At 39.0% G+C, this 16,379-nt stretch overlaps 1 protein-coding gene across 1 annotated transcript; it reads right to left on the bottom strand.

The window, feature by feature from the left end:
- Positions 1-877: 877 nt before the first annotated feature.
- Positions 878-15,715, bottom strand: rtbdn (retbindin; the record flags this gene model as incomplete). The annotated part of the gene is made up of 5 exons (XM_079252917.1): positions 878-1,225; positions 10,267-10,363; positions 11,967-12,095; positions 15,361-15,460; positions 15,556-15,715. The coding sequence occupies 5 exons, from the start codon at positions 15,713-15,715 to the stop codon at positions 878-880; spliced, it is 834 nt and encodes a 277-aa protein (XP_079109043.1).
- Positions 15,716-16,379: the final 664 nt, after the last annotated feature.

Raw genomic sequence — 16,379 nt, forward strand, 5'->3', positions numbered from 1 at the left:
AACCCTCACAGAACGTCGGTGATCAAACTACTGGAGCGACTTTATCTGGTATTAAACTGCCTGTGTGGATTTAACTCTGGCTGGCACATTTACTTCCTGAACATTTAACCTTCCCTCAGCATGCCTCTCCACTGACATTACCACATCAGACCCCCCATATTCAGGCCAGAAGTCTCTGTTAGAAGATCTACGTTACATCTGTTGCTATGGTTACACTGCATGACCGTTTCAACTACTTCAGAACAAGCAGACTGCACAGTATCACAACAGTTTACTAAATGACAAATGCACGGATTAAAATCAGCTAGACAGTTGACAACAGCAGCAGGTATGGTGACAATCTGATGCATTTTGCATTTTGTTTTTCACCGCTGCTGTGAAACGTACTATTCAGTTCTAGATTGACGTGGATTCATGCAGATGTGCTAATACTGTCAGGCTTTTACCGCATGCAAGACTTTAAACACACTGTTATCACGTTGAGTGAAACATTTAGTTGAATCGTACTTAAAATTTCTAGCAAAAGGAAAGAAAAATCCCCTTTTTAGCGGACAATTAAAACATCTGTACAGTTGTGACATATGCGTATTCATCAAGTCAGAGCTCTTTCTGGGTTTTGCCTTGAAATACTTGCAGCATCTTTGATGTAAATTTTCTGGATATTTAATCGAATCAGGCTTTTTTTCTGACCACATTAAAAGCTTGTCCATCTCTCCTACAGCAGTACTGACATGTCTGATATGGGATGATGATGATGAAATCATAAGTTTATGTGGTAAATTTAGTTAGAGGAGCAAGGCTACAACTCTGTTTAGGATAAATTTAATGTATTTGAATCTAAACAATTATCTCTAAATATGTTGGCGTCTATCATCGCCTACAAGCCGCTCCCACTCCCCTCCACGTCTTCAACTGGGATCGAGCGCTTGCGCAGCACAGAGTTGCCCTTCCTGCCGACCTTGGGCTGCACGGCCAGCTTGGCCTTGCACGGAGCTCGGTACTGAGGCAAGCCGGTCTTGGTGGTGTCCAGCTCCTCTGGGTCGTCCTGCTGAGCCCTGAGGGCGGCAATCACATCCTTGTCAGAGGGACTGAGGGTCAGGCAGCCACAAGGGCGACCCTCCACCCCTAAGTCTCCTGCTTCTCCGACCTCCTGTGGGTCATCCTCGACGGTCATGAAGGCATCCCCCCACAGGCTCTCGCAGAGATCCCTGCCATGCTGGTACATCTGTGGATATAAGAATCGCAGACACGTACAAATTTAAATGACGCGATGAGGAGAAAAGGAGATTCTGACTTTATCATCTTCATCTGGATGATACCATCCTGTGTCTCCACTTGAATGGCATCTACTATTGGAAGAACTTTCCATTCTCACACACACACACATTGCAGTAAAGCCTTCTGATTGGTCGATCACCGTTTTCATTACTACGCATATGATACTCAGTTATACTTAAAAAAACAAAGTGTGATGAAACCAGAATGATGGAGAAAAACTAGTGCATTTGGACTTCTTCAGCTCATCATGAAGCTACAGCAGGATTTTTATTTTTCTCAAGTTTTAGTTTCTTTTTATTGTTAAATCTGCAGGAGAGAATTTATATTTATTCTTCTTTTTAAATATAAAGCTCTTAGAGATGAAGTTTTATTGCATATAAGAGGTCTGATACTTCTGTATTTTGTCAACAGAGCTCTCTGCTCCCAGCTTTGTGTCAACTGACACAGAAAATGGAGCAATACTGCTGGAAATCCCGGGGGCAGTGTTGAGTTGTATAGCCCACATGCAACCAGTGAAAGGAACAAACCAGAGAAGAATAAGAGGAACAGGAAGAATACCATGCAGAAACCATCAAAATAAAGGTAGCTGAAAAGACGCAGAAGAAGTTGAGAAGAGCAAAAATATTTTGTGGTTTTATTTTACTTCTTCTGGTGTTTTTTAAAGGTTGTAGACAGTTTTAGAGCTACCAACTGGCTTCAAAACATGAAAGTGAACTCTGACTCAACATGGATGAAAAAACGCAACCATGGCAATGTAAAACACATATGTAAATATCAGGGCAGCGACGTGTGACAATATTTGAGACAGATGTGAGGGGGCATAAATGGGCCTTTAGGCTGCTGGGTGACGTGACATGATGCACTGAGCACTTACCTCCATTATTTCTGTTTGATCTTTAGTGTCCGTGTATATACATCTGACAATGTTTCATCATTAATTTGTTTTTCTTTCTCAGCAGGTCGCCCTGCTTTACAATTGTTATACCAATTGTTAACCCCTCTTTCCCTTCCTCTCCAGCCCTAAAGGTTTACAGCAAATGACCTCCCTTTTATAGGATGCATTCACATCAGGATGTGTCCGCTAGACTCGGTCCGACTGGGGACTTGGTTTAGTTGTAGCAGGGTGTATCCATGCCGCCAAACCACTAGAATAATATATCCCTATTCCCACCAAAGGTGGCACTGCACTAGTGTTTAGCAAATGGTAGGACAAGACCTGAAGAAGAAAAACCTGTTGCGAGTTCAACATGGAGACAAAACTTTTGGGTTTTTTATTTTGTCTTATGCAAATATCCTGCAGAAATACATTGTAACAATGTGCGCAGTGTGAGCAACAGACAAATACTGTCCGTACTTATCTTGCTTGATCTTAGTGCTGCATTTGATACAGTTGATCATAACATTCTGTTAAAGAGAGTAGAACAGATGGTTGGAATTAGAGGTACAGGGTTAAGCTGGTTTAAATCATATTTGTTTGATAGACTTCAGTTTGTTCGTGTAAATGACAAGTCCTCCTCACAAACTACAGTAAGTCATGGAGTTCCGCAAGGTTCTGTAATTGGACCAATACTCTTCACATTATATATGCTCCCTTTAGGCAAAATTATTAGACACACAGCAGAGGCAGATGGCTGCCTGTCCTGAGCCGGGTTCTGCCGGAGGTTTCCTTCTTGTTAAAAGGGAGTTTTTTCCTTCCCACTGTCGCCAGTGTGCTTGCTCAGGATGGGAGATTGAGTTGGAAGCTCCAACTCAATCTGTTGGTTTCCTTATATAGGCTGATATGAATTGGCTTTCATTATGGTTTTTATTTTCCTGTCTGTAAGACTCTTGAGATGGCATTGCCGTGATTTGACGCTATATAAATAAAGTTGAATTGAATTGAATAGATGAGACAGAAGACGAGCACTATGTATTTACCCACAATGCAATGCTACGCCAAATGTAGAAATTAATTTTTTTGTAGTCCGCTTCCTGTATTTGGTCCACTTGAAACAGACCAAGATCTGCATTTTGTAGGCGGATCGGGTCCACTTCTTTGATCCAAAGCAGAATTCCTTTGGCACATTCACATTTCCCCAAACAAAGCAAACTTTCCGAACTAACGGACTGGGATTCTGATAAAAAAGACTGATGTAAATGTGCTCTTTGTCTGGTTGGGGTTGAGGTTTAAAGGGAGTTTGACCTTTACACTGTCTCCTGCCGCCGCATACATACCCAGTATGCTGGATTGAATCAAATATAATATTAAATGGAATCTCCTGGTTTCCTTGGTTAAGTTTTTATTCTAATGAATGGACTTACATGAACTGTTATTATAAATTGGACCAATACAGATCATTTAAGAAATTTAACTAGATTTTAATTGTACTACACTTAATTGAACAATCTGTAAAAGTACCTTAAGGTGACCCAAGATAAAAAAAAAAAAAAAGTTTTGTATTTTTAAATTAAATCTTGTCTCTGTGGTTTTATCAGTGCTGGATTATGGAGAAGCCATCTGCATTCAAGGACCTTTGCAGTGCTAAAACACATTGAATACAATCTATTACAGACCTGCAGTTCATCAAAAACCTTAACACACACTCACACACACACACATGCATACACACACACACACACACACATACACACACACACACACACACACACACACACACACACACACACACACACACACACACACACTGATGCTGCATGATTAAAGTTTTGTTTTCTTCTGCCATAAACCTACCCGATGGCACAGTTTAATTTACACAGCCAGCTTTAGTGTCCTCTGACTTCTTAAGCACAAACCACATCAGATCATTTTGTTCAACTCCGTTTGGTTTATTTTTATACCCCTGATTTCACAACATGAGTAACCTAAAGGCGCCTTGAAGAAAAAGTAAACTTTATCAAGACAAGTACAATGAAACTCAATATGAGTGCATTTATAATCCAAAGTATATGATTTGTTATAATCTACTGTTTTTTTTTAAACTTTATATATTTTATGCCAATTCATTAACAGCAGCATTGCGAAAAAAAAGTTAACAATCATTATAAATCTTTATTTTATGTTTGGAAAAATCCTATAAATGCAGAATTTAATGTCTAAGAGTCAATATTTTTAACCCTACAGCTTGTAGTAAATTGAGAAAAAGGTATTAATATATGTTGCTCCTTAAACTTGTAAATCATATAAATCACTTGACGTTTAGGAAGCTGGTGTCTCTGATTTAATCAAAGCAAATACTGAATTATTTGAACAGCTGCACAGCATCTGTACATGTTATGTACTGCAGTCACTGTTTACATCTACGATGCATGTGAAATTTAACCTTGTTATAAAAGCAAAAACATGAAGAGATCTCAGGATAAACAAAACCTGAATCTGTTTTAGGTCATTTCAGTAAGAAAAGCAAAGTTTAAGCTTGTTTTATAATAACTAATGTTTCCAGGTTCTGGATTGTGAGATTTTTAATGATGATCAAACCCACAAGTCACTCACTATTTGACAAAACATTGGAGTTTTGGACCATTAGATATGAGTGATCATTACATATTGTTATGTTAAAAAGCAAGCAGAATAATATTTTAACATTTAATTTGGATTTAATTAACATTTAATTTTTGATGTTTCTGATATTTCTATTTTTCTCCTGTAAAACAAACACTGCATGCACACTGTTGTGTAACTACAGCTGATCCGAGCTGTCTGTCTGTCCCTCGGGTGCTCTTGTAAAAGAGATTTAAAATCTTAATCTTTCCTGATTAAATAAAGGTTAAATAAAGAATCACTATCTGCAACATGCAAATGTCCGGGTAGCTTTAAACAACTTTGTTTATCTGCATCGACAAAAACACCTGTGTGGGTATCCTATAATAATTTATACATTAAATTTCAAAGTTCATAATATATCCTGCATGTAAACTGTCTATTTGTATTAGAGAACAAACATAAAGCTGAATTAGAATATTAATAGTACTTACAATGAAGTAACTGAATTAACTAGAAAACTCCTTCTGCACAGCTTCCCTGCCAGCTTGACAGCATCTCCTCCTGATGCTTCACCGCCCAACCCTGCGCCTGGCTTTGCAACATAAACAACAACTAAAATAATTGATTTTGCCCCTTCAGGTTGGCTCTGGCCTTGAAAAACAATTAGCTTCTGCCATGTGTTAGCGGGGCCTGCCGACGCCTGACAGCTGATCCTGCTGGTTGCCTTTGTCTGCCTCTGATGCTCCTCTCACCTCATCTCCACCAACCCCGAATTTAAATCAAAAGGCATGACCATGAAAAGCTCACGCTAGTATCTGCAAAGCTTCCTCCTACATTTCCGACACGCTCCGCAGAGGTAAAACAGATGTAAACTAACCAGATCAGATCCTCCCAGCACCTTTCTGTCAGCGTATTCATTACGGTGCTCAGTATGTGTAAAGTTATGCTTTGAGGAAAACTGCATGGTTTATGGAGCGATGGAAATTCCCTCTAATAAGATGTGCATGTGGATTTAAAAGGATAATACATGAGTGAACAAAACAAATGCCAGTTTAAGCTGTTAAAGTGCACAATTTGATATAGTTAAGAAATCTTTTTTTTTCTCCCCTCTTTTTCTTATCCCTTATATATATTCCATAATCACTGAATCTCTCTGACTATCCCTGTTTCTCTGCAAAACAAACATCCCCACTGCAAAGTGTACCTCCTTTCATCCTCCTGTCCGTTGTGGGATTAAGATGGAGTCACACTTGATGCTCCGAAAGGAAGAAACTGTAATATGTGTTGGCTTGTTTGAAGGACAAGGAGGATGAAGGTAATTCCTCTCAACTACATATGCTCTCTGTGTGACACTTGGACTTATCACATTGGCCCAGTAATACACACAGGGGTATACACACAAATATCTCCGTCCTTCCTCAGGCAGACATGGGTTGCTGCCAGAGTTAATTCAGTGCAAGCACAAGTGGCTTTAGATGACATGCTGTGATCGAATAAGAGGGATAGAGATATTTCTTGCGGCTCTGTTCTGCCCTTTCCTTTCTTATCTTACTTAATTCTGCCTCTCTGAAACCTGTTACACAGCAGTGTAGAGAAAAAGAAACTCAGCAGCCCAGTCTACCCAGAAACTCTCATACACACGTCTGAAATACAACAGCATCAAAATAACGTCTGTTATTTGTTAAAAAGTATCATATCATGAGGCTGTTAGGCGTTTTTTATGTCACGTGAACATCGACTGTATATAATATATGGAAGTAGCCTCTGTGACGTCCTCCGTTGGTTTCTGAAGCTGAATTGACGCTCAGTGGGCGGTTCTTACCGTCGCCATCTTGGCAACGTCTAGCGTGTCGTCTCTCCCGGAAAATACAAAAATGGCAAAGAGGTGGAGCTGAGAGGGGGACTGTGAGCGTGGGGGTGGGTGATTGACATCTTTCGAATTCCTACCTGCCTGTAGCTAAGTGCTAATCATGCTAACCTGGAGCTAACATGAGCTAACCAGCTAACGGGGTAAGCGGGCTAAAGCTAACTCACACTGTTAACCGGCTAAAAACCGTGGTTGTTCTACGTTCTTGAAGCGGGATATTGGGTAGCAGTCAATCAACCTAAATATGCCGAATTTTGAGATTAAATTATTTATAAATGAATGAGTTATAAAAAAAAAATAATAATAATAATTCACTCCCCCGCAGTTGTTATGAAGGTAAACCTGACCTATTAAATAAAAAATGGATTTTTGTACCAGGCTGTAAACATGATTATTTCTGCTGAAAACATGTATATTTCTGCTGTGAACATGTTTATTTCTGCTGTGAAGTTGGTCTTTTTAACATGGGAATCTATAGGGATTCGCTCTGTTTTGGAGCCCCTAGTGGATGAGGGGGGAACTGCAATTTTTGCTCTTCTGCACAGGCTTCACTTTTAACAACCTCCAGTTGCTAAAAGTGAAATCTGAAAACATGAACATAAAAATCAGAAAATATTAGTGTTTTGAAACTAGTCCAGTATCAGAAGAAAAGATTAAATAAGAAGTCTGCCCGTATGTTCACTCAGTTGTTACTTAATAACTGTCTTGTTTTAATGATATTTGTTTTCAAGTGCTTTTTTAAATTGTTGCCTGATCTTTTGTAATCTTTTCAGTTTATACATTTATCCACAGTATACTGTCAACTGAGGAACAAAATATGAGATTAAACCAGAGAATAAAATGTGTGCCTTACAACTGCTTTCTCAAAATATAGTCACATTATATTTATTTGTCAATACAAGAAGAAACTCTTTACAATAAGAGTAATTTATTTTTAATTTTGCAGGAGAAGGAATTTGCTTGAATATTTTCTCAAATCAGCAGATTAAAATGTCTTATTTTCTCTAATAAATGCTGGATTTGTTGCAACAAACTGTATTTTATTTTAGGAATCTAAGCCCTCCAACGTGTTCATTAGATGCAGATTAGATCCTGTTTGTAGAGGCAGACTCTCTCCCACAAAATCAGAAGCAGAGATAATCTCATGCGGACATAAAGCAGACTTTGGCTGGTTGAAATGTGGCCAATGACTACAAAAAAAGAGATTGAAACAGAAAGTGCCCAGGGGGGATGTTTGCATGCAGAGGTAGCATGGCTATGTGTGTCTTTAAATACACTGAATTGATGTTATCCATGTTGTCATCTTCCACAGTCAGCATACACACATACTCCCATCATGTTGCATGAAGTTGTGAGAGGTTTTAAAGTAATGCCAGACTGAGTTATGTCAGTTCTGTTTTCCCATCCAGCATATCTGAGGTGAACTCAAGTGCTTTAGCTCAAACCACAAAGGAGTCCTCTGTGAAATCTCGCCTCTCTGCTGGCTGGAGAGAAAATGAACAGCATTTCTGCTGTGAGCACCAAAAGACAGACACTTGTTTGCACTTTCTGAAAGAGGTGGTTTGTTGAATGTGCTGACTGCTTCCTGTTTCTTCTAATTGTATTCAGGAGCCATTAATACACTGATTTAAGAGCCTATTACAGCCTATTACCTATTAGTGGTGCACTACATGAAAATGGGCCAAGACAATCACACCCATGTAGACAAGAAAACACAGATTTGTCTTCCCTCTTTTTACAATTTTGTGATTTCCATTCATCATCTGATATCCAGGCAGTCGCAATAAATTTGATATCTGTCGATGTTTTTAGAGAAGCAAAAAGGGAAAGGGTAAAGACGATTAAGAAAGGCAGTGAAAACATGGCAAACAAGAGGAATGTTCCCACTCCTATCAGATTTGCTGTCATGGGGTGTGATGTGTGAGAGTTAGTTTGTTGCCGGCCTCAGCTGCACACCAGCCTCTTCTGTCACTCTGCTTCTTTTTAAATCACCCAGCTGGCCTCTTCCCAATGAAGCTCAGCCAAACTCTTTCACGCTCCAGCCCACAATGCCGCCCTGCACTGTTAACCCTTCAACACCGACCAGCCTTACTGCTGGTTTCAGAGCCTCTACCTGCAGCATGGAACTCAGATGACAGATTTAAGTGAGGTCACTCACAATGATTTAAACCACTCATCCTCTGCTAGACAGAAAATAGTAGCTTACTGTAGCTGTGAATGTACTTTGCCAACACCTTGCCAGACAGAAAAAATGTTTCAACAATTAAATCATAGCTGTTTTACTTATGGCAATAATGATTAACTATGATTTAGTTAGTTAACATGCTATTATTTAGCATCTTGATAAATATGCTTTATTATCACGTATGCTCGGTATCTCTACAAAGATTATAATGCTAATATGCATCTAACCAATGTGATGAGTATGATGGTTCACTGTCAGGTTAGCTTGTTAGCATGTAAAACTTGCTCATTAGCCCTGACAAATAAATACAACAACTGCTGACAAGAGGTGTTGTTAAGCTGTGAATTTATTGTGTTTACATTTTGTTGAGTTAATGTTAAAAGAGCTTTTAATGTGCCACCTAATAAATAATAGCTAAAACAAAAAAATAATAGCTAAAACCAAGTTATAGCTTTTATTTAATGGTGTGTAGCTTTGCTTTAGCTAGCTAACTTGCTAATATTTATGCTGCCTTTTATTAGTACCCAAAAACAGGATTTTTCAAGTTACCAGTTGAAAATATAACGTAAAGTCCCTTTGAAGTCGGAAATCCAACTGGGAAAGTGGGAGCAGACGCACCTACCCCAAGTTTACTAGTAAAGATGGCTGCCCAACAAAACAAGGTTGAATAAAGCCTGAGTAAACATACATTTATGGCTAATTGTACTTGTTTAACATAAACATAAATTAGAGTTAAAGGTAGTGTGTTGTATCTTCTACACAGAGATTAATGCGTGCATGTCCAAAACACAAAATAAAAGCATTGGATGTTGTTCTTCTGCTAACATTAGAAACTGTCGCTAACATGTTAGCCTCATAAATCTTATCAAAACAAAGGGGATCCTGGCAGCATACTTGTTGGCTTTCCAAGTTTTTGGAAAGTTGTTTGTCAACATGAATACTCTTAACTTGTTTATGACATGTCTCCCAGTTCTGACTTCTGACCTCCGAGTCAAATCAAATGAAGCGTTAGCATGTTGGAAAACATACTAAATTGACTTTGTTAGCATTGCTGCAAAAGTGATAATCCTAACCATTAACTGTTTAACAGATATGATGCATTTACATTCAGTTAAGCCTCCTGTAAATATGTGGTTATTGGCATTATTTATCCAATAGAGCAACCACTTACAGAAAGTTTTCTAGTTTTGTAGATCTAAAGTTTAGACCAGGAAAAAATAGAGCTGTTAAAATATTGTCAAAAGTTAAAATGAAATAGATACTAAATGCTAGCACGAGTTTTTATCCTAGCGAGGTGTGGAGGACAGATGGACTGACGCTTCGCTCTGTATCTGCTTCAGACACTCAAAATATCTGATTTCAGTGGGGACACAAGTGCACGTACATGCACACAGGAAAAAAAACAAAACACAAAAAACTATGCCACAGATGTACGAAGCCTCAGCATAGGCCTACCTGCTGATACTGAACACAGGTTCCAGTGCAGTTCTGTCCTCTTGGGTCTCTGGCCCAGTTACGAGCACATGTCATGTCCACTCTGCAAGCATCAAACCTGAAAAAAACAAATCTTAACTTAAAAAATGGAAATGGTAAAACATCAAAATTTGGGTAACTTGTTTCTTCTGTAAATTTTTAGAGTTTGACTAGAAGTAAGAAAGATTGCCACTATCATGTGTTCACTGCTACAACCAACAGCCAATCAGCAAAGGCCTTTATGAAGAGACAGTATAAAATCCCATCCATTCATTTTAGTTCATTTCAGTGTCGCGGGAAGCTGAAGACCATCCCAGCAATCACTGGGCGAGAGGCAGGATACACCCTGGCAGGTCACCAACGTAAAACGCAGAAAGGAAATCTGACAAATGAGACAAGCTAACAGCTTCTCAAAAGAGGGAAAAGGAGAAAGCAAATGCTATAATCTAGACTTTTACACCACTTTACTTTAACCTTGGATATGTTTTCACTTTGGCTTTAATATTTTCTCCACTGTAGTACAATAAACCAGCGCTGGGTGACTCAGCATGCAATGCTTTATTCTTCGGTTGAAAAAATACAATGCCAAAGAAATTAATAGTGTGAGGTAAGATAAATGTTTGAATTTTGAGTCTATTTAAGGTGAATATCTGCTTTTCATTGTGATCAGCAGGCTGGTTTGACTAAGCTGTAAAAACTCCTCCATGATTCTCATAACTGAGAGCAGTCTGTCCACTGGTGTATGTAAGATAGGGTAGGGAATCGAATCTAAAAAAAAATCTGGATTTTTTTTGCTTCACAATTTCAAAATTGATATTTTTGTTAAAAAAAAAAAAAAAAAAAAAAAGATTTATTTAAATAAAAAAATCTATTATAATTTTTTTTGGTCATTTTCATTGTTTTTATTAATCTTTTTACTTGTCTTCTTGGGCATTGTAGCAGCAGAATGATGGTCTGGCTTCTGTGTTTTTTCCTAATTGAAATAAAGAAAAATGACAAGCAAAAAAAATTGTTCATCTCACAGAATGAAGTTTCTTGGGAAATTTGAACCTTTTGTCACTTAAATGTAATGTTTATGAATTGACAATCTGTTTGAATCGAGAATCGATTCTGAATCAAATTCTCACCCCAAAAATCAGAATCAAATTGAATCGCGAGTTTGTGTAAGACTCAAATCCCTACTGTAAGACACTGGCTGCTCATATGTGAGTAACCAAACTCCACTTCAAAACCAGTTTTGCATCCGCTTGACATGTTAAACGTGTCTCATCTAATAATTTAGCAGAAAAGGAGAAGCTGCGGTGTTACAGGACATGAGGAGCAGCGCTGTCCAACATATAATAACTAGTGTTCAATGCTTAATTTTATCAATCATACAAAAAAATATTTCTGATTTGTATAAAGGCATCTGAAATCCCAAAATTACATGATTTGTCATGATTCACATGCAGCAATCGTATACAAATAAACTATTTCAAAGTCTTTAAATCAAAGTGTGTGTTGACTTTCGATTTCATTTCCTAACTATGATTCTTCCCTACAGTTTGATGCTGTTTATTGGCATTTTGTCTTCGCACTGAATGATGCAAGACAGTAATCTCACTTTGGCTCTATTATATGCGATGAGGGACAGATACTGACTTTGATTTAGGTTTCCTTGAGAGTGTGTGTGGGAGCCTCACCAATCACGGCAGAAGCTGTGGCAGAGCGGCACAGCTTGGATGTATGAGCGGCGGTGAGGATGAGGCCAGCGGGAAGCATCAGGGGAGCATCGGTAAAAACACGACACACGCTTCAGAAAACCCTCACACCTGAGGAGGCAGGAAGAATTAGTCTGATCTGACATTTTGTACATCATAATTGAGCAAGTGTTCAAACTTTTATTGATCCTGACTCAGCAGTTCTGGCCAAGGCTGGCAGAAAAACATAAGTAAAGGAAAGAAAAAATAGAAGTTCAATGGTATTATTATCATGCATAATGTCCAAGTTGGCTAGTTTTACTTTCCTGCTAAGTCTGCAGTGAATCTTTGTGAGTTGGTAGCATTTTTAACGTATTAATGGGAGTGATGAAATGATGACACATCTGGGATTATTGCATCCCAGTTCGACGTTGGAAAAGCACAAGGATTTGTTTGTAGTTGTGGCAACTGACAAGGGTAGCTGTAATTAGCAAAACAAGCAGATGATAAAGCATGAAGTACTTTGCACACACTAAAACTGTAAGGACTTGTCTGATACAGGCTGGGGAAGTCACAGAGCAGGTATCTTTAACTCAGGGCTGAGATTCTGTCGACTTTTAGAGTAAAAAAAATCCTTCTTTGGCTGACCTTCTAGTTGATAACAAACAAAAAAGGAGCAGTCACATTAAATGTATCACCCAGTGGCCTGAATTTATAGATAAAATGAAGAACACTGTTAATTTGGGCTTATTTTCATTAGTTACTAAATCAAAAGTGGAATTTAACTTTTCCCTCACATTTTAGTTAAGCTCCATTTTACCTTAAAGATCTAAAAGTTCTATATTTTTCCACTGGAGTGCTTCATCCTCAGACTTCAGTCTCAGTTGTGGTTGCTGGAGTCACTCAAACAGACTGGGAGGTAGAAATTTCATGCAACAAAACCCTCTCTGATGGAACCAGCTCTGAGTTTAATGCTGGCTTGCGTGACCCTTACGTAATGTTTACATTTACTCCCTGAATGAGAGTCTTATTTTGAAACCCGGGGTACCGGAACCTGATGTATAGATATGAGTGTGACGTATTGACGGGGTTTGTTGTAGCCCGAGCGGCAGCCGAGAAAGACGTAATAAAGACAGCCAGTTGGCATCAACAACACACATATGGTGTGACAGAATCCTTCACGAGTACACAACTATAACATCCATTTCATTAAGCTGCTATAAAGCTTAACTGCTGGGGAACATTACATTATGCACTGAGCACTATATGGCGCCATTGTTGTCATTAATTAGTCCAGGGGTCAGCAACCCGCGGCTCGAGAGCCGCATGCAGCTCTTTAGCGCCGCCCTAGTGGCTCCCTGGAGCTTTTTCAAAAATGTTTTTTTTTTTAAAATGGAAAAAGTTATATATATATATATTTTTATCTGGTTCTGTAGGAGGACAAACATGACACAAACATTCTTAACGTTTTCCAATGCTGTAAAAATGTGTAGAATAAATATTAAATATCAACATTTCTGTTAAGCTGCGATGGACTGGCGAGCTGTCCAGGGTGTACCCTGCCTGTCGCCCAAAGCCGGCTGGGATAGGCTCCAGCTTCCCCGCGACCCTGAATTGGAATAAGCGGTTCGGAAAATGAATGAATGAATGAATGGTTTCTGTTAAGGAAGATTTGCGTCATAGCCTGCGACACACATAGCCTATCAGCAGGGCGGGAGGAGGCAGGCGGCTGTTGTAAACAAACGGGGATGTGTGTTGCGCCATGGATCCCAAAGGGAAAAAGAGAAAAATAACCGAGGAGAACAGAGGATTCAACGTTTCCTGGACCGAATCATTTGCATTTATTGCCAATGCGGAAGGATTACCTGAATGTTTGCTCTGTAGCGAGAAGTTGTCAAATAACAAAAAAAGTAATGTGGAAAGACATTTCCAGGGAAAGCATGCTACATTTGCAGCCAGTACCCAGCTGGGAGTGACACAAAAAGTGCGATTGCATTACTTCTGGAGAAATTAGAGAAGCGCAAAAATAGATTTAAGTGGATTGCATCTCCAAACTCCACTACTGCTGCAAGTTTTGTTGCAACCCGGGAGATAATAAAGCGTAGAAAACCGTTCACAGATGGTGACTACATGAAGCAGTCAGTCATCAACATATCAGGACACGTATTTCCAGACTTCAAAAACAAAACCGAGACAATACAGAAAATCAAAGACACGCCCCTCTCCGCTAAGACAGTGAAGGAAAGGACCATTAAAATGGCGGCAACATCACCGATCAGCAAATCAAGGACATTAATTCAGCACAAGTTACATCTTACATGCCCAATGTTGAGCTGACTAGTGATGTCCGAAAACAGAAGTCACATTAAACGGGTAAGAACATAAGCCTTCATACACACATATTGAGTAACAAAGTGGACGTTCTTATTAAATTATTTCTGATTTTTGTCAGTATATATTTGGAATGACACTTGGTAATATAATCAGGTTTTGGTGCTCAGGTCGGAGGATAGCTGCGTTGGTTGCGTGTCAAAAGAGAAGAGGATGCTGCTGCGTTTTACCCTTGCAATGACTTCCTTGGCATTTGCACAGAAATCAAACTGTATTAATTTTATTTATTGGTTTATTTTTTCTATATAAATGCAGGCTGCGTTTTATTGCGCTCTGTTTGTTGCCCAGATAAGGGGCGCGTTATGCACATTCCATTTTGTTTTTGTTTTTTTTCGAATCCTCAAAATAAAAATGACATAAAAAAAAAATCGTATTTCTATATTGCATTTTTTTAATTTCATCAAAGCAACGAAACATAACTCATTAATATAGTAATGAAGTTAAACAAGAGACGCCATCGTAATACAGAGTAATCACGTGGTGCGTCATTCTCTACAGGATGCGCAGCGGGGAAAATAAACATTTTTATCATTAAGGCTCATTATGTATTTGTAGCCAACTTAGTCATTTTGATAGTAGGCTAATATAGCTAATATAGATACATAAAGCACGTGTTGCTTTCATGATAAGGCTTTTATTAGGCTTTTAATTTTTTGCGGCTCCGGACATATTTGTTTTTGGTTTTTTGGTCCAATATGGCTCTTTCAACATTTTGGGTTGCCGACCCCTGAATTAATCTCTTTCTTTTTCTTTCTCAGCAAGTATGCCTGTTTTAGAGTTATGGAGATCTTTTCTTCTCCATCTACAACCAGTGGAGGCAGATGGGTGTACCACCTGAGTCTGGGTCTGTTGGAGCTTTTCATTTCACACTCACCACCCTGTGCATGCTTGGGATAACGGATCGAATCAAAGAAATTAGATACAAAACGGACTAATGTGGCTCATGTGATGGTTTTGTTTTAATTGAATGGAATCGAATCGAACATAAAGGATGGATGAGACTCACTCCGTGCTCAGAGGCCCACACTTGTCCCAGGGTTCGTTCTTATTGCTGACAGAGGGAACATGGGCGATGTCCTGGATGTCTTCTTCGGTGCAGCAGCTGTCTGCAGCAGCAAGGACGAGAAAACATTTTAGTTTCTGCCCAGTTTCATGTTGTCAGCAGTACTGGTAATAAGAATTATTTAAAGCAAACACTCACTCTCAGCGTACAGCCTGCACTCGGTCAGGTGCGGCTCTGGGCTGGGCGTGGCCTTGTGCTTGCCGTCTTGAAGACACACCCCCTCCGAGCGGGTTCCGCCAATCAGCACAGCCGCCAGGTAAACGCAAATAGATAGTAGAGGAGGAGACATGACACCCATATCTGCAGAAAGGAAGAGGTTTGGAGAGGAGTTCAGCGCAATGGACAGCTACCTGTTACAGTCACCTACGATAGCCTAAACTTAAACCCACTGAACCCTTTTGGCCAATAATAATAACTTACTTTGGAACAATGGGAAATACACATTTAACAGGAATGTTTGTGATGGTTTCCTCGTAATTGTGAGTGATTTTTTTTTTTTTTTTTTACATTAAGAACCAATTGTTTGGATATTTAGGCTTGTTTGAATATTACAGTTGCCAGTGTGTTAATGGAGGACAGTACAGGGACAGTACATCCAGCAGCAGAATTGTAGCTGGTAACGTCTGAAGTTGCAACACTTTGCAATACAGAACTTTAGCCTACTCCCACTTTAGAGACAAAATAAAATGTATTAAAGCAGGCACCCTTCCTTTATGTTATATTAAAAGTATAAAGTCATGTCAACTTTTCCTCATCTATAAGGCGGCGCCGGTAAAACTGCAGGGCCTAAGCTTCAGTCAGGTTCTGTAAACTTGTCATAAATGTAAATGTATAATATATGTGAAACCTTGGACGGACTGGCTTGAACCTTGAATTTCCCCTCTGGGATGAATAAAGTATCTTTGATTTGATCATTAAGACACTTTCAGATTAATACAAATTTTTATTTGGAATAAATTGAA

The sequence above is a fragment of the Telmatherina bonti genome (assembly GCF_933228915.1).
Source record: "Telmatherina bonti genome assembly, chromosome: 14".
Lineage (NCBI taxonomy): Eukaryota > Metazoa > Chordata > Actinopteri > Atheriniformes > Telmatherinidae > Telmatherina > Telmatherina bonti.